Source organism: Gopherus evgoodei, chromosome 2 (assembly GCF_007399415.2).
Source record: "Gopherus evgoodei ecotype Sinaloan lineage chromosome 2, rGopEvg1_v1.p, whole genome shotgun sequence".
Classification (NCBI taxonomy): domain Eukaryota; kingdom Metazoa; phylum Chordata; order Testudines; family Testudinidae; genus Gopherus; species Gopherus evgoodei.
The window spans coordinates 24525688-24545300 of NC_044323.1; the positions used below are offsets into that span (position 1 = coordinate 24525688).

General features: G+C 39.3%; 1 protein-coding gene across 1 annotated transcript in view; it reads left to right on the forward strand.

Annotated features, from left to right (window-relative positions):
• PFKP (phosphofructokinase, platelet) overlaps nt 1-19613 on the forward strand; it is an 80729-nt gene that overhangs the window by 26304 nt on the left and 34812 nt on the right. Inside the window, 9 exon segments of the mRNA XM_030550142.1 lie at nt 2468-2657; nt 6439-6604; nt 9373-9417; nt 9537-9645; nt 10983-11078; nt 12856-12948; nt 14089-14214; nt 14842-14906; nt 18165-18234. Of these exon segments, the coding sequence (XP_030406002.1) occupies nt 2468-2657; nt 6439-6604; nt 9373-9417; nt 9537-9645; nt 10983-11078; nt 12856-12948; nt 14089-14214; nt 14842-14906; nt 18165-18234 (960 nt within the window).

The window sequence follows — 19613 nt, forward strand, 5'->3', positions numbered from 1 at the left end:
AGAGGCATCCACTATTAGCAGCAAATAGGTCACATACTTCTTTCACTTAACACAGACTCTTGTCTATTATCATTTCTGATGTTTCTAATGTGAGTCATTTTACTCATTGTTTCCATAATGACTGGTTACTTTTAGAATCACTTCAAGTGTGTGTTTGTGCTGCACTCTCGTTCATGGAGACAGGTTTCCCAGCTATCTTCCTCACTTTCATCTTCCCATTATCAGCTTGTTATGACTTTCAACACGTATGGGCAATGCTAAGAAATGGTTTGGAACAGGAAGTACTCGGTGGTGAGGCAGTCTGTTTCAGATGGCAGTACAAACTGCACAAATTCCAAGCTCAAATTTGGGTTGGGCCTGGCTCAGATTTCTTGTTTTTACTCTACGTAGGAAATTATTACCTCAGTGTTTCATAATCATCTCCACATCTTCTGCTAGGAAAAAAGAAAATCTTCTGTATTATGTTAATGTTACTTTCTAGAACACATTAGAAATACAGCAAAACTATAATCAAGAACAATAAGCTTGTATAAATGACAAAAAAGATATTCTAATGATTATATATTTTCTGTGAAGCTTGCTGACAGATTCTAAGCAGATTTTAGATAGTTAACAAAATCATCCAAAAGACAGGACTTGATGTTCAACTACCCAGACATCTGTTGGGAAGATAATACAGCAGGGCACAGATTATCCAATAAGTTCTTGGAATGCATTGGAAACACATTTTATTACAGAAGGTGGAGAAAGTGACTAGGGGAGAGTCTATTCTAGATTTGATTCTGACCAACAGGGAGGAACTGGTTTAGAATTTGAAGGTGGAAGGCAGCTTGGGTGAAAGTGATCATGAAATGATAGAGTTCATGATTTTAAGGAACGGTAGGAGGGACAACAGCAACATAAAGACAATGGATTTCAAGAAGGCAGACTTTAGAAAACTCAGGGAGTTGGTAGGTAATATCCCATGGGAATGAAGTCTAAGGGAAAAAAGAATTCTGGAGAGTTGGCAGTTTTTTAAAAAGACATTATTAAGTCTACAAGAGCAAATTATTCCAATGCATATGAAAGAGGAAGTATGGTAAGAGACCACCCTGGCGTAACCAGTAGATCTTTAATGACCTGATCCTCCAAAAAGAGTCATATAAAAAGTAGAAGTGTGGAGGATGAGAGAGATTACAGAGAATTAGGAAAGGGCAAGTATAGTACCTATTTATTAAAATGGGAATAAGGACAACCCAAGGAATTATAGATCAGTCATCTTAACTTCGGTACCCAGAAAGATAATGGAGCAAATTATCAAACAATCAGTTTGTAAGCACCCGGAATAAAATAACGTGATAAGTAGCAGACAACACAGATTTGTCAAGAATAAATCATGTCAGACCAACCTAATAGTCTTTTATTTGACAGGGTAACAAGCCTTGTGGATTGAGGGGAGGCAATAGATATGATATAACTTGACTTTAGTAAGGCTTTTGATACAGATACACATACCTGCTCATAAACACAGTAGAGAAATATAGCCTAGATGAACCTACTGTAAGGTGGGCACACAGTAGGTTGTAAAAGTGTACTCAGAGAGTAGTTATTAATGCTTTACAATCAGACTGGAAGGGCATATCAAATGGGTCCCTCAGGGATCTGTCCTGGGTCTAGTTCTATTCAAAACGATTTGGCTAATATACTTATAAAGTTTGTGGGTGATACCATGGTGGGAGGGATTGCAAGCACTGTAAAGGACAAATCTTGAGAAACTGGAGAAATTATCTGAAATACATAGGATGTTATTCAATAAGGACACATTTGCTTTGGAAGTCACAATCACTTGCACCAATACAAAATGGGAAAGGACTGCCTAGTAGGGAGTACTGCAGAAAAGGATCTGGGGGTCATAATGGATCACAAACTAAATATCAGTCAACAGTGTAACACTGTTGTAAAACAAAGCAAACAGTCTGGAACGTATTAGCAGGAGTGTTGTAAGCAAGACATGAGACGTAATTATTTCACTGCTCTCAGCACTGATAAGACAGAGTATTGTGTCTAGTTCTGGGCACCACATTTCAGGAAAGATGTGGACGAAGTCCGGAGGAGAGCAACAAAAATGATTAATGGTCTAGAAAACATGACCTGCAAGGAAAGATTGAAAAAGATTGAAAAAAATGGGTTTGTTTAGTCTGGAGAAGAGAAGACTGAAGGGAGACAGAATAACAGTTTTCAAGTATATAAAGGTTTTCTTATCTACCACACTTGTTTCCTGCCTCATTGCCTGATATGCATGTACTTACCATAGGTTTTAGAATGTAATTTTCCTAGAGATTTGGGTAGCTCTATATTATTTTCTAGTGTACTCCCATACTCTTTTTTGTTAATATTTTCTTAATTAACAAATCAACATAAAAATTAGTAGCAATTTACATAACATATTAAAAAGATAAATTAGAACTGATTTATTTCCTTTTTCCAGGGAGGGACAGTTATTGGTAGTGCACGCTGCAAAGAATTTCGTACCCGGGAAGGCCGTTTGAAGGCAGCTTTCAACTTGATTCAGCGTGGAATCACTAACCTTTGTGTGATTGGTGGTGATGGTAGTTTAACAGGCGCTAATCTCTTTCGTGAAGAATGGAGTGGACTTCTAGAGGAACTGGCACAAAGTGGTAAGTTTGCATCTCTGTGAACATGTAAAGCTCTTACTCCTTCAACTGTTGAAAGAAAATGATATGTTGTTGTTACACGCAGAAAAGTTACATTCAAATAATGTTATTGAGGTTGCAAAGTCAACCATGTGAAAATTAGGAAATGCTAGACTTATGGTTGTGTACACATAACTTTCCAGTCCCCTTGTGCATCCATCCTGTGCTCTGAATAAGCCAGAGTTCCTGTGATAAAAAAAATAGTACAGGATCATGTAATTAAAGATTATCATCATAATGCATACACAAAGGGTGCCAAATTAAAGTTGCGTAGTGTCACAGTGTCAGGAGAGGTTCTGGGTGTGGGGGGGGGGTGAGGCTCGGCAGGAGGGTCTGTGTATGAGGGGGTCTGGATGCACAGGGGTTGTGTGTATGGAGGAGCAACTCCCTGTACAGTGATTCCTCCCCCTGCAGCTGAGGAGCAATGGGTGCAGGAAGCACAAAGGGGGCAGTTTGCAGAGCTTTCTACAGCTGGGGGAGAAATCTAGGGCTGGATCTGACAGACCCCAAGATGCTGTGCAGCTGAGCCTGGTGCAGGGATACTGTTCACCAGAGAAAGCCTCTGTGAGTTCTTAAAGGGCCCAGTAGAGAGGAAAAAAAAGTGGGGAGCTGCAGACATATCGGTGGCCACAAGGGGTGCTCAATAACACAACAGTCCTGTTACACACAAATAAATGGACACACATCTGACATCAGGAATCATAACATTCAAAAACCAGTAGGGGAACACTTTAACGTGTCTGGTCACTCAATAACAGACCTGAGGGTGGCAATTTTGCAACAGAAAAGCTTCAAAAACAGATTCCAATGAGAAACTGCTGAACTTGAATTGATATGCAGACTAGATACAATCAACGTAGGCTTGAATAGAGACTGGGAATGGCTGAGGCATTACAAACATTGAATCTATCTCCCCATGTCAGTATTCTCACACTTCTTATCAAACTGTCTGTACTGGGCTATCTTGATTATCACTTCAAAAGTTTTTTCTCTTACTTAATTGGCCTCTCAGAGTTGGTAAGACAATTCCCACCTTTTCATGTTCTCTGTATGTGTACATATATCTCTCAATATATGTTCCATTCTATGCATCTGAAGAAGTGGGCTGTAGCCCACAAAAGCTTATGCTCAGATAAATTTGTTAGTCTCTAAGGTGCCACAAGTACTCCTGTTCTGTTACACACAGGAAACCATAAATCTGGCATTTCCTAAGTTTTAAGTACTTGACATTGCAGCCTAAATAACTTTCTTTAATGTAGTCTTTATGTGTGTAATATTCTAGAGTTTTAATTAAATGAAAAAAAGGTAAAACCAAGTTTTATTATGTACAGCTCTCTATCATGAATCAACAGCAGAGTCTGAACCCTGAACCTCCAGCACTGTTGCTTCTTGAAATACCAGATTAACAACATTGGCTGGCAGCCAGAGAAGGCTGTTTTCTCTGAGGTGGTGGGTTTTTGGATCTATGGGCTGGTTGTGGGGAAGCCCAGTCTGGCCTGGAGTTCTCTCCTTCCCCCAGAAATCAGGGGTGCACCTGTCCCATGTGCTACCCCAGAGGGATTATTGGCTTCTAGTACCATGTGGTGGATCTGTAAGAGATTGGCCTCTCTCCCTCTCTCTTCCCCTTGCCCCCAGCCTGGGAGTTGGGAGAGCTCCTGCCTCATGTGATTCCCCAGTTGAAGTGGGGAGTGATAAATAGGCAAATGGCTTATAAATGGAGAAGGCTGGTTCAGCTCAGCTCTTTCCTCCTCACCTCCGCTTACACCTCTGTCAGCTCCGTGGTGCAATGTGTGATGGTGCTGGTTTGGTGCTAGCATGACCTTGGACTAGGGAATGGTCAGTGAGTTTTTTGGCGGGCTGTCAAAATTTCCTGCAGTTATATCTTTACTGCATTAGTTTGGGTGAGAGGTTTTCATGTGTGGATAGGGTAGGCAGGGCCGGCTCCAGGCCGCAGTGCATCAAGCGCGTGCTTGGGGCGGCATGCCGCGGGGGGCGCTCTGCCAGTTGCCGGGAGGGCGGCAGGTGGCTCCGGTGGACCTCCCGCAGGCCTGCCTGCAGAGGGTCCGCTGGTCCCGCGGCTCCGGTGGAGCATCCACAGGCACGCCTGCGGGAGGTCCACCGGAGCCGCGGGACCAGCGGACCCTCCGCAGGCACACCTGCGGGAGGTCCACCGGAGCTGCTGGACGGGCGAGCGGCAGAGCGCCCCCCACGGCGTGCCGCCGTGCTTGGGGCAGCGAAATGGGTAGAGCCGGCCCTGAGGGTAGGGGGTAGGTGCAACAACCAATAAGAGTCAGAGTTATCTCTGCAGTGAAGACATATCCTGAGGAACATGTGAGAGAGGGTAATGGTGATTTTTAACACTTAATATCTCAGCCAAATCTGAATGGAATTTCCTGGGACAAAAAAAGCATGCTGTATCTCAAGGGGAAACCCCTACAGAAAATCCAGGCTTGCTACAAACAGTAGAGGTGTGAGAACTTTCAAAGAAAAAAATTATAAGAAAACTTTTTAATGGATAGTGCTAGGCAACCTTTATATAGACATTGCTACCACCTTCCTCTGTAATAATAGAAAATGTCCCTACTATTGTATATTGCTCAGTTGCACCAAAAGAGTGCAGTGGATGTGGTTGCAGTGAGGTTGTCTCCTTGATGCTATAAATTGCAATTTATGCTTGTGTTGGCTCCAGTTCCCATTGCTTTAATTCACTTCCTCTACTTTATCCTTCTATTTTTCTAAAAATAATTAATCTGAGATTGGAATTTAGTCTTAAACACATGAATAATATACTGATGTAAGTCTTCCACCTGAAGTCACCAGGAATACTCATATGAGTAAAGCTACATATTTGTTTTCAGACTCAGACCCCAGTGTATTGGGCTGTCACATCTTATAATCACTGAGCAACTTCTCAGAAAGATTCCCAGGAACTGAATGAAATATGCATTGTATAATATATTAGCAATGTCACATTTGTGCCCCCTTTGGGTAGCTGTATTTGGGCCCTAAAATATTAGACTCTAAAAAGAACAACCACCCTTTCATAGCACATTCTTTGCTAGCACAAATTAGAAGTTTGTCTTTGGTAAAATTCTGTAGCTTTCCTGCAAGTAGATATCTAAATGACTGACCCAGTATTTTTTCATTGTAGTTTGAGAGAGACATGCTTAGATTTAGAATGCAGCTTCTCCATTCCCATTCATTCATCAGTAATGAAACAATGTACTGGAGTCTTTCAGTCACATAGAAAGGGTTTCACCCAGCATTTCATGCTGATGACCATATATTTTCCCTTGTTTTAGAATTTCCTGTCCCCTGGAACATGCTTAGTCACATCCACAATTCAGTTTGCACTCCTCTACTTCTTCACTCCATCCCATACATTGAGCATGTAATTTGAATGATGTTTTTTGGGGTTAGGGAGTGACATCCTCAAGACTAGTTTTAAACTCCCTGAACAATTGGCCTAGCAAATCTTTCGGTGAGATGAAGTGCTTTTGGTTTGTTCCAAAAGACCCTTGATCTTAAAGAAAAGCTGTCCTGTCCTCTTGCTGCAAGAAGTTTTATTCAGCTTTTTAGCTTTGGCTAACCTTTTCCCTAAGGAAATATATTTTTTATTTTAGAAATTTTAACTCTTACCAAAAAAACCCCCCTAAATTGATACATTGCAGCTACAATCTGATTTTGCTTCATCTCATGTGGCTGGCTTTTGTTAATAGACGGTTTTGCGGCTATTTCTCTGCAGGCAAGATTGAAGAAGAAGCTGTGAAGAAATATGTTTACCTCAACATTGTGGGGATGGTTGGATCCATAGATAATGACTTCTGTGGCACGGATATGACCATTGGTACTGACTCAGCCTTGCACAGAATCATTGAAGTTGTGGATGCCATCATGACCACTGCTCAAAGGTAACAGGATGCATGTGGGAATACACGAGAGTTTAAAATATTAAGTTTTTCCCAGTGGTAAAATCAGGCATATTTATCATTTAGTTGTCATAGAATACTTCGTATATATGAACTAATGTGATGTAAAGTTCTTAGACTGCATAGACCTAGAATTACATTGCGAGTAAAAGTTAACCCTTTACCTCTTGAATTGGTTTGTGTGTTGTGGGAGGGAATTGGGGTGAGGATGGTTTGAGAGAGAGATCAAACATGGACAGGGAGCATTTTTATGTGTGTTTTGTGTTTGTAAATGTAATCCTTTTATTTTGCTAACCGGATTGAATTGTGCAAATATACTTTCTGTTTTCCCTTGTAACTTTCTAATTAAAATATGAACGATGACGAAAGAAAGAGGCTTATAACTTTGGGGAGAATACAATGTAATCTGGGCAATGATTGTGCAGTGGGAACCTCCATCCTAAAATGCAGCAATACCTTATTTCAGTCCTGGGTCTGTCTTGATCACAGGATACAGTCAGGCTGCACTCTGTTCCAAAATCTGGGGTGCCTTTGAGATATGAACAAACGTCCATCAGGGAAAACAATGAGAGTCAGACCGGAGCAGGAGTTAAACTCAGATCTCCAGAGGCAAAAAGTTGATATGTTAATCCAATTTCCATTTGTCCATCACCTTACTATATTCAGCATCACAAAACTTTTTAAGAGTAGCAAAGAATCCTGTGGCACCTTATAGACTAACAGACATTTTGGAGCATGAGCTTTCGTGGGTGAATACCCACTTCGTCAGATGCATGTAGTGGAAATTTCCAGAGGCAGGTATATATATGCAAGCAAGCTAGAGATAATGAGGTTACTTCAATCAGGGAGGATGAGGCCCTGTTCTAGCAGTTGAGGTGTGAAAACCAAGGGGGGAGAAACTGGTTCTGTAGTTGGCAAGCCATTCACAGTCTTTGTTTAATCCTGAGCTGATGGTGTCAAATTTGCAGATGAACTGAAGCTGAGCAGTTTCTCTTTGAAGTCTGGTCCTGAAGTTTTTTTTGCTGCAGGATGGCCACCTTAAGGTCTACTGTAGTGTGGCCAGGGAGGTTGAAGTGTTCTCCTACAGGTTTTTGTATATTGCCATTCCTAATATCTGATTTGTGTCCATTTATCCTTTTCCGTAGAGACTGTCCAGTTTGGCCGATGTACATAGCAGAGGGGCATTGCTGGCATATGATGGCATATATTACATTGGTGGACATGCAGGTGAATGAACCGGTGATGGTGTGGCTGATCTGGTTAGGTCCTGTGATGGTGTCGCTGGTGTAGATATGTGGGCAGAGTTGGCATTGAGGTTTGTTGCATGGATTGGTTCCTGAGCTAGAGTTCCTATGGTGCGGTGTGCAGTTACTGGTGAGAATATGTTTCAGATTGGCAGGTTGTCTGTGGGCGAGGTCTGGCCTGCCACCCAAGGCCTGTGAAAGTGTGGGGTCATTGTCCAGGATGGGTTGTAGATCTCTGATGATGCGTTGGAGGGGTTTTAGCTGGGACTGTATGTGATGGCCAGTGGAGTCCTGTTGGTTTCTTTCTTGGGTTTGTCTTGCAGTAGGAGGCTTCTGGGTACACATCTGGCTCTGTTGATCTGTTTCCTTATTTCCTTGTGCTGGTATTGTAGTTTTGAGAATGCTTGGTGGAGATTTTGTAGGTGTTGGTCTCTGAGGGGTTAGAGCAGATGCGATTGTACCTCAGTGCTTGGCTGTAGACAATGGATCATGTGATGTGCCCGGGATGGAAGCTGGAGGCATGAAGGTAGGCGAAAGAGTGAAATTCACTCCTGTACAGAGCAGCACAAGGCCCTGTGCGCTAATTAAATCCCTCCTCTGCACAGAGGCCTGGTGGTGATTCTCTGCACAGGGATGAATTTCACCCTAAGGAAACTGAAGCTCTGGAAAAGACTTTTCTGAACTGGTGAGAAAAGATACATAGTTACAGCTCAGCTATGTTGGCACTTTGACTGATATTTCTCACTTCGTCAGACAAGTAGGCAAGAATATACAGAAGGCAAAAGTATACTAACTTTAGCCAAAGGGGCAGGTGCACTAAAGCTTGGCTTTCTTTTTTAGTATCTCCTACTTACGCATTGGTATTTCGTGCTTCAGAAATACATTTGGAAAAACATAGATACTTGATTCAGTTTCACTCTTGACAAATAAAGCAATGACCATGCTGGTTTTACAGTTAGCCTGGTAATCAATGGAATTATTAAAAGCCAAATGGTTACAATTCCTGAAGTGATTGATGGATTAAATATTCTTTCACCCTTTATTTATTTTTATTTTTTTACATATTTGTTATGCAAAGTTTTGGTCTCTTACAAAAATAAATCCATGTATTTCAGAGCACCACTACAATAAAAAAAAACTGGTTTGCATGTACAGTGGATGAAAAATAATTAAAGCAATATTTATTGCATTGCACTGAAACCTTAGCCCCCTCCCCCTCTCCTGTCGCTCCTTGTAGTCACCAGTCATTCTGTATATTCCTTACTGAGCACAGCTTGCATCTGGGTAACATCTGGATGTGAAAAGTTTTAAAAAGGGTACAATATTGAACACTCAAGGACTAATTCCTCCCTTCCCCCATCAGACAAATGGTAATACTTTTACTTCTGAGTTTACTGTGTTATTCTTGGTGTAAGGGACTGATCCCAGCTCCCATTGACTTCAGTCGGATTTGGATTGGGTCTTTCAATTGCAATAATGTTGTTGATGTCTCTTATCATTTTATAGCCATCAGAGGACCTTTGTTCTAGAAGTTATGGGAAGACACTGTGGGTATGTACTGTTGTTACAAGTTTGTGTCTAGTAAAATTTAATTATAAAAAAACCCCAAAGTTTTGAAGTTTAATTGTCTTCTTATTTGTGCTTTTTTTTTTTTAATGTGTGCTTACTAGGTATCTAGCTCTTGTTAGTGCATTAGCTTGTGGTGCAGATTGGGTATTTATTCCGGAATACCCCCCAGAAGAAGGATGGGAGGATCAGATGTGTGTTAAGCTTTCTGAGGTAATCTGTAACTGCATCATGAACATTCTGTATGCCATGTGACGCTCACATCTGAAAAGCGGTGCCTAGCAACATAAATGATATGGGCCAGATCCTGTCCAGTAGGATTCAATCAAATTTTTGCTATTGATTTTGGTAGTAGAACTATTTAGTCCTAAAAGCCTCTATTCCTGCATTCTCCAGCTGTTTGAAGCACAGTTAGATTCCCTCTAGGGCTGCCATGGGTCCCGCAAACATAGCCATAGTGGATCTGTTTTCTGGTTTGTAATTTTGCCCCAGAAACTTTTCTACATGTGTATTATTTCAAAGAGCATTGACATAATCTAATATAAAAGTGGAATTATGTGAGCGCTTTCAAACACGTAGTAGTGCATTAGCATGCGGACAGCATACACTACAAAACTTACAAAACTAGAATAGTATTCCTATCTCTTTGAAATCACCAGTTTAGCTAGCAGAACGTTTTTAAAGGGAAGACCTTTCCAGCAATTAACTGTTTTCTTTGCTGATATTAGAAACATATAAGGCAGATTAACTCTGAAATCTTGAAAGAAAAATAAAACCGCTTCTTCTATAGGGCTTGTAAAAGTAAAAATGAAAAATACCAGAGTAAGTATATTTATAGTAGTAAGAATCTAAACTGATGCATTCCTCTTGGTCTCCCAGTTTGTTTTCTTCTTGTGTGAGTCTACGGGAATGAAAGATCTCCAGGATATGAGCAGTGTTGAAATTATGTCCTGTACAGCACAACACATTTTGACAACACTAAGTTAATAACCAGGCAAATAAAGTAGAATCTCAGAGTTACGAACTGACCAGTCAACCACACACCTCATTTGGAACTGAAGTACACAATCAGGCAGCAGCAGAATAAAAAGCCAAAAAGCAAATACAGTACAGTACTGTGTAAAATGTAAACTACTAAAAAATAAAGGAAAGTTTAACAAAGTTTGACAGGGTATAGAAACTGTTTCTGTGCTTGTTTCATTTAGATGGTTTAAAAGCAGCATTTTTCTTCTGCATCGTAAAGTTTCAAAGCTGTAATAAGTCAATGTTCAGTTGTGAATTTTTGAAAGAACAACCATAATGTTTTGTTCAGAGTTACGAACAACTTCCATTCCTGAGGTCTTTGTAACTCTGATGTTCTACTGTATACAGATGTCTGTCTCTCCTTTTCGACTGGTTTAGTTGAGCTACAAATATCTTTGGTAAATTATCCAAAGGAAAAGTTTCTAGTCACTGGAGTTTAATATACAGTAGTTTGTTTTCAAAACTCTTTTTTAATGTCATATCTTGTTTCAGGCCTTTTTCAATATCCAATGTTTTTCTTCTCATAGAACCGTGCGCGAAAGAAAAGGCTGAATATAATAATTGTGGCAGAAGGTGCCATTGATTCTCACAACAAACCTATAACTTCAGAAAAAGTTAAGGATGTAAGTATTGAACCTCATTGTAATGCAGTTTCTGCTGTGGGTATAATTTAGTGTAGTTCCCTTTCCACTGCTATAACTAGAATTTCCACAAGCATTCTGGTAAAACAGCCTTTTACAGTACTTGCCAGTTGCATTTTTATGCTTCTGCTTTGTGGACTTAATCCAGAGCTCATTGAGATAAAGGGGAATCTTTCAATTAGTTTCAATGAATTTGGATTGGGACCTATTTTTTTGTAAATTAGAGGGCAGCCAATGAAGCGATATTTTTGGAGACTTAGATCTGCTTAAATTTGTCTCAGATCATTAATTATTATATGATGGTATCTGGTGGTCCTTGTGGAAATCAAGTGACCGTCTGTCAAGTTCCTGCTGGACTAATGATGCCCTTATCATCACAATTTACCAGTAAAGGAAACATTTGGGGAAATTTCACCAAGGCCGAGGATTAAACAGGCACTGAGAGTGGAATTACCCTCTCATGCTTGGAAATAGTCCTTTTTGGAAACAAGTTTTGGAACACATTCATTGACAGAATGGTGCCGGGAAACTTGAGCTGACACTGCTCATGCTTCACCTGTTCTGTGATTACAGCACTTTGTTCTCCATAGCTGTCAGTCTGGCACTTTTCAGGAGCACTAAAATAATGAAGTAGTCGTTGACTTATCAATATAGAATTGTACTTCATTAAAAAAACTACAAATTAGTTGCACCGATTAAGGTTTTAAGTAAAAGTGTGCAAAATAGTTGTTACTCATCTTGTTATTTACAGAGAGAAACACTACTTGCTTGTTACACAGACTTCAGTCTGTTAAAATATCCAGGAAGCTGTAAATAACAGGAATGTAACTCTTTGGGAGAGAGAGTAAGGTGTTTAGACATCTCCTTGCTGGCCTTGTAGGAGAGGGGAAAGTATTCAGTACTTATTTATGTTTGCTTACATTCTAACTTTATTCTGTAGCAGAGGAGATTTTGATGAATGTTCCTATTTTAGTGATCCTGGACTTGTACTTTACTTATGAATAAATGGACTGAAAATAAAATGTAGCTGGAGACAGTAAATAACTGTATAGGTTTTTCTTTTGTGTCTCTTTGTGCACTTTTTTCAGTATAAAATTATTTCATTCTCTATGATTTTTCCTAAGAAAAACATCAGGCTATTAAACTGGACAAATTTTACTGTTACTGAGAGGGATAAAACCAACATTTTTAGTTTGGGGGATCCCAAAGTTTCTGGAACAAATCGTTACACCTCCTTTTGTTCATGGACATCAGCCAAAGACAGTGAATCAGAAAATCTGTATATGCCTTCACTGGGGCTTTAATTGCACAATTACTCCAAGATATTTAGTATTGTATATTTATAATATGGCTATAAAGAAACCCTATTGCAGTAGATTATTTTTTCCAGACTCCTAATTGTGATGTTTAAACCTTTTTTATAAGGTTAAGGACTGTTTTTCTAAGTGCTCGTTTATTACTAAATAAATGACATCAGTATGTGTGTCTCTACTTAAAGTATTGTAGCCAAAACAACTTCTTTACCATTATTAAACTGAACATTCCTTCCTTCACAGTAGGAGTCTGGAGATTAGTTTTCCTAACCTAGACGCAAAGAGACTTAAGTAAATTCCTTAGTTGTGTCACCATTGTTGATATGTGAACGTTTATATTATATACAGTATAATATTACAGTATTCCCAATATGTGCACACTATATAACTACCATAGTAAGACTGGTATTTTATATTTCTCATTTACACTTTGAAATTCTTTGAAGCTTGTGGTTCAGCAGCTGGGATTTGACACTCGTGTGACTATCCTGGGTCATGTTCAAAGAGGTGGTACCCCTTCAGCTTTTGATAGAATTTTGGTGAGTGAACCTATAGTGATAACATATGTCTGTCTGCAAACCTGGAAGAGTGCATGTTGCAACAGTAGTAGCAATATGCTTCCACTTATGCATACATTTTCATTCTAGAATTTTGAATCATTTATAAAAATCAGTTAATACCCTCAATACTTTTGTGAAGTAGCCAAATATAATTATTGTCCCCAACTCAAGCAACAGAATAGTAATGCGGTTTTCCCCCAGGCAACATACAGAGACTGGCAGAGCCAGGTTTAGCACTCAGTAACTGGTAGTTACACAAAAATATGGATTATGTACAGCAAAATCCTATACACATGCATATTAATCACTTAGAATTGGGGTGACAAAGTGTAAGACCTTGTCTCCACTAGGGAGTGTTTGCTGGTATAGCTATAGCAGTATAGCCATACGGACAAACTCTCCTAGCATAGACACAGTTTATATGGTAAAAAATAAAAAAAGTGCTCTTGCTAGTATAGTTTATACCAGTTCCCCAAATGAAATAAGCATTGCTGGTTAAAGAGGGTTTTTTTTTGCCAGTACAACTGCAGCTACACTAGGGGTAGTGCTGGTATATAAATGTCATAAAAATAATCACACTACACAGAAGCATTACTATACTGGCAAAAGTTTCTAGTGTACACCTGGCTTTAGACTGCCTTGCACATCCTTGCAGTGCTGAATATCAAATCACCAACTTAAATTAATGAAAGATATATTTTGTGGATTTGCAGAGAGCATGCACATATACATGGTCAGTAACTAGTGATAAGTGCTGTATATGGAGGCCATGTAAGTAGGTGGGGAGATTTAAAAAAGAGTGACCTTCACTGTAATATATTTATTAATAATCATATTTACTAGTAATCCTATTTCCTTTAGAAGAGCTCTGATCAAAACCTGACTGTGCAGTGGGCTTGACAAGCCAGCCGTGAGAGCAGTCTTACTTGTCTTGTGGGTCACAGTACACTAAACATAACCAGCTGTGATCACAGTTATCAAGGAGTGATTGTTTTAATGATGTAAAGAGAAATCTCAGGTACTTCCCTGTTTCTGTGGTGGGAGCCAACTAATTTACTCCTTTTAATACTGAGTACATCCCCAAATACAGAGACATCTCTCTATATATTTTATTTTCAGGCAAGTCGTATGGGCGTGGAAGCTGTCCTGGCCCTTCTAGAGGCTACACCAGATACTCCTGCTTGTGTTGTGTCCTTGTCTGGGAATCAAGCTGTCCGTCTGCCTTTAATGGAGTGTGTGCAGATGGTGAGTTCCGGGAGAAGAGCCAGTTTACACTTATTCATTAACTATAACAAAGTGCTCTAACAATCAATGGTCTGCTATTAGTTATAACACATGAATGGAACACTTAACTTGCTAATAATGATCTGTTCTTGTGCCATTGCTGTGTGTAATTACTATGCAGTTGTTTTAGGATAATCACTGATAAATGCTATCCAACAAAGAAACATTGCTGCTTTTTTTCAGATATGGAAAGTAGTATTGTTTTTCAGTTTCATCTGAATCTTTCATTTTGCACCTTGTCTCTTTGATTACAAAGTCTCCATCGTTTATAGCTCATTTGTATTAATCTGGTGTCCTCCAAAATTATTCAGTGTTTATCCCAATTTAAATTAAAAAAAAAATTCTCCCTCTGTGGCCCTTTTAGGTGCCAATCTTCCCTCTCCCACCCTCAAACCTGCTTGTTCTCTATAGAAATGGAAAGAAAAATATAAGAATGCAAGTGTGATGCAGGTCACAACAGAGAACAAATCAAACAACAGATTGTCCTTTCAGGATTCCAAATACCAGTGCTGTTTCAGAACAGATCCATTTACAGTACAGTCCTTAGTTTACTAACCTTTTATTCTACTCTTTTCATTAATTTTTAAGACTCAAGAAGTACAGAAAGCAATGGATGAAAGAAAGTTTTGTGAGGCTGTGAGACTTCGTGGAAGGTACGACACATCAAATCACACCCATCTGTCTGCTTTAGTAGATACTGAACTGCTTTGCCTTCCCGTTAATGTTGTGGGGCCTGGGGATGCTCATGCATTATTCTGCATAACTATCCATTCCCCTTCCAACTGCACCTCAGCTTAATGTTTTGCTGAAGCATAGGCAAGAGTTCAGTCTTTATAGGATTTTTCAGAAAGCATTACGCAGAGTTACACCTCAGGACTATTGTATGTAAGACTCTGCTAAATAGATGGTAATATTCCCCAATCAATTTCAAAGAGAGCACCACACTTTCTTAGTTAAGCAAACATTTAATGCGCACAAAACACACTTGAAATAGGATAAAATGTGATAAATAGTATTTGGAATACTATGAATAACTTTTAAGCAAAATCTCTGAGACAGTAAATCTGCTGGCGTTCCTTATACAGACCTTCCCCCTTTTGTTTCTGTTACAAACATTCAAATATAAGGTTTCAGCATAACATTTTCTGTTCGTTAGCACACATCAAAACACTTTCTGCTCTGATCTTCTCTCAGAGATGATTTTTCAGTCTTTATGGTGTGACTATGGTTTGTTGTGTGTGTCACCTGGACTCTGCAGAGCCTGAAAAATAGCAGCATCTCAGTCCTTTAAAATACTTCTGAACCCTGTCAGCAAACAAACAGTCCGTGGATCTCCACAGCTAGCAGGACTGCAGCCCTCAGGTTAGCAGCTGACCAGTCCTCTCAGTCCTTGGTGAAACAGTATCTTGTATCCAAAGTGGCACAGGGATTGGAACTCAGTCCACATGGCAGATGCATCACTTGGTCCTGTGTCAATCAGCCACTGAGTCCACAGGGCTGTCTTTAACTCCTATACTGATAACCTTTCCCTCCCTTGCACTCTGACTGGCCCAGTTCTCAGAGGGTGACTAGAGTATGACCTGCCCAGTTGGTTGCCCACAATGAGAGCTTCCTACAGAGCCTCGGAACCAGCTCCTGAGCATGTTAGTTTAACTCCCACACCCTGTTCTACAGTTTCTATGCCCTTCTAACTGAACTGCCCCGTCCTGCTCTCTGCATGTGTGCAGAGACAGAATATCCAGCCAAGATCTAGGTCTCTTCTCCACTACTTCTCTTCCCCTACTAAGAGAAACAAAGTCAAATGCTGCAGTACCAGGCATGTGGGTTACAATAACTCTGGCTATTTTATTTTAAATAATGTAGTTAATTATATTTCCAGTAACAGTGGTAGAGGAGGTTTCAGAGATTTCCTAGAAAGGACAGTAATAAAAGTTGATATTCCTATAATTTTCAAAGATAGGAAACAATAATTAACTGCAGCTTGCCTTAAGACTTTAACATAGACTTCGATCCTGATGTAAGTCTACAATTCAAGCAGAAATGAGTCAACAGGATTGTTTATCTGGGGTGACTGATAACGCTAATGACTGAATGTGTTTGCTTATGCATAAAATTTGGAACCAAGTACATAGTGTATTAGCATGGGCAGGCCTACTAAAAGTGCCTGTTTTATAAGCACTGCATTAGATCGCTGTGAAAACAGAGCAACTCTATTAAGGATTTGTGAAAGTTAGTATGAGAGAAACAAATCAATTATTGCTTCAAGTTGTTTAATGACAAAACACATTCTTCCCTATCTGTAATACTACTTTGCCTGTTAAATTTTAGAAGGATTTTAGTGAGATTCTCACTGTTACTTTAAATACTTTGTTATTTTCAGATTTTTCATCTTTCCAGTTTTTAAAATGTTTTGCATCTGTGATTTAACGTTACAAACAAACAATGTGATTCCTGTTAAGTGTCTGAATTTAGAAAGTCTCTGTGATTTTGGTTAAAGTGGGTGAATACTACCTGATCAAAATGTGTTTCCTTATGTAAGTCAGTATATTCACTTGTAAATTTATATATAATGAGAATTAGCACTTTAGAGAGTAAGATATAGTCAATATCATCTTTAATACTTGTCAATAGTTTTTGTAAATAAATAGTATTACCACAGTATACTCCCTAGGCATTCCCCATACTAAGTCATATTAATTTCTGGTAGTTGCAAAGATAATGTTGTAAAGTTTTTAAGGTCAGCAACTGTAACTTGAGTTGCTGTCTTTGGTATTATTTACTCTTTAGTTTAATAATGTTGCCCTTTTGATCTGAGCAGCTAGTCAGTTTGGGGCCTGTGGATGTTCCAACTGGGAATAGAATTGATGGTAGAAAGGTATTACTTTGATGTAATTTTGGTTATTTACAAAGAACCTACAAGATCCTGTGTCTTTGAATGCAAAAGGAATCAAATAGCCAGAAACAGCTTCTTTTGCTCACAGCACGAAGAGCATGTTAGTCAGCCTGCATCCCTGACCCCAAACCTTCTCCTCAGATTTCTTCCAGGGTTGGGAACAGTGCTTTCAGCTGCTCCATTAGGCTGTATCTCTGAAAGAAATACTCAGAAAAAGCTCTTGGGCAGGTTCAGACACTCCTTTTGTCTTAGTTGGGGCTTATGTTTACAGTTATGTTTACTGAAGGGTGAGTTCATACCTATCAGTCTCAATCCCATAACAAAATTCACCGAGCTCAGAAGAATAACTTCTGCTGAAGAACGTGCATCTCCTAAACTAAAATCCTTAGTTTCCTTTTCTCTTCCGCAGACTAGAAATGGTCATTGCCTAGTCAATGGCACTTCCTGAACCAGCTCAATTGCTGTAAGTTTGAATCTTGCCTTTCAGTTTTTGTGAGGCAACCTTGCTCCCTCATTCATGTCAGTTAGGGGTAAAAGTGTAGCTTCCTGTTGCCACTTTCTTGTAGAAAATGTAATAGTGTTTGGGGTTAAATTTTCTCCTCTCTGGTATGACAGTTAAGTCTGGCTATCCTGTTGCTTTCCATACATGCATATTCAGGGCTAAAAGTGAATAGCAATAGGAGAATGATCCTCCTTTCATCACTAAAAGGATCACTTCTGATTGTAAAAAAATTATGACCCTGTATGTGCTTTTAGCGGAGACCTTGTCTGATACTAGCTGGTAATGAGAACAATACTAACAGCCCCTTTCATCTTTCTAAATCATCTCTGTAAAATCAGAACTCTGGTTTTTTGGGGTCTATAATGTGTGTGGCTTCTATTTGGGATGCAGAGTGCCAAATTTTGCAACTTGTCAAAACCGCATAGGTAAAGAGATCCTTATTAGTTACAAAAACACATATTATCTTTCAAAGCATTTAAAAACTACATAATGAAAACATTATTTTTCCTTCTTTAGGAGCTTTGAAAACAACCTTAACACCTACAAATTATTGTCTCACAGAAAACCAGATACAGAACTTCCAAAGGTAAGTTATACGGCATGAATAATTAAATGAGCCATTCTGTTTTTCTATCTAGTGCACAGAATAATTTTTGTCTGGAATATTTTAACAAAGAAACTTAAAACAGTATTTTCAGTTTGGAATTTAACAACTGTTTCTCTAAAAATAATCTTGTACTGTATTTGATATAATTAAAATCAAAACTTTAATGAAAGATAGAGGCTTGGTAGGAGACACTTGGATTCTCATCATAAAATTGGTATAGAGTAATACTCTTTTAAAGCCAAGTAATATTCTTCCTAGGAAATTCCTTTCTAAGGAACTTACCTATCATGGGTTTATCTATGGTGCCTGTTGCTGTATATCTGTGTGATAGTCTTCGCATTTTGCTGCCCTATGTGGCGTGGCATGGAAGGATGCAAAAGCAAAGTACTCAGACTTAAAAGAGCCTGAAAGTCTTGGTGGAAGGGGAGAGGATACTGGGTAGGAGGATTCCTCACCTCAGCATCCAACGGGCGAAACACTTTGTGAGACCTCAGTGTGTGTGGCTAGAAGATTAGAAGGTAGAGTTGGGTCAGCAGCTGTGTATGCCACATGGGACTGATCTAACCATTCATTGTGCATAGATTAGTGGCAAAATAACCCTGATTCTTCTCTAGTTTGTGAATTATTCATAAACCAGTGTTGATTCCTACCAGTATATTCATTATTAAGAAGCTTTCACCAAACAGTTTATGTAAACAGATTTCAGCCTGTGGGCTAGTCACAGTTTGTTCATTTTGACTATTCCGTTTTCATTATTCGTGATCTGTGGTGTAGAATAAATCACCTAAATTGCCTGTTGTTGTTTCTTCTTCCTGATTGGATGAGTTATATTTTTTATGGAAGAACAATATGAATATGACATTTTGGAAAATAAAATCAGGTTAAAATTAGGGAACATTCACATACCAGGTGGCCACCCAGAAATGTTGTGAACAGCTAATATCATGATCTCCACATATAGTACAAACCAAACATGCCATTTTAATTTGCAAAAATATTCCCATACTACATTATTGAGTGTGGTGCTCTGTTCCCCTGTAGTTGTAGTGGGGCCAAAGAGGTTGTGTCTTATACAGCCTAAGGTAACAGATATGAGACTTTTTTCTCAGGCAGTAGAGGCTCTATGCATATAGAGCCAGAGGTCCCAGGTTCAAACCCCATTGCTGAGGACCCACCCCTGAGGTGTGGTGTTACAGATGCAGTTGCAGACTGCCAAACAGTGGCATCATATCCACAGACCAAGGAAAGTATTCTACTTAGATGCCTTGAGATCCCCAGAATGTGGGTCAGGATTCTCCATGAATTCTTAAGCTCTGTATCATTAGCTGGCAGTGCCTTCTCTGTAATGTTTACTAACC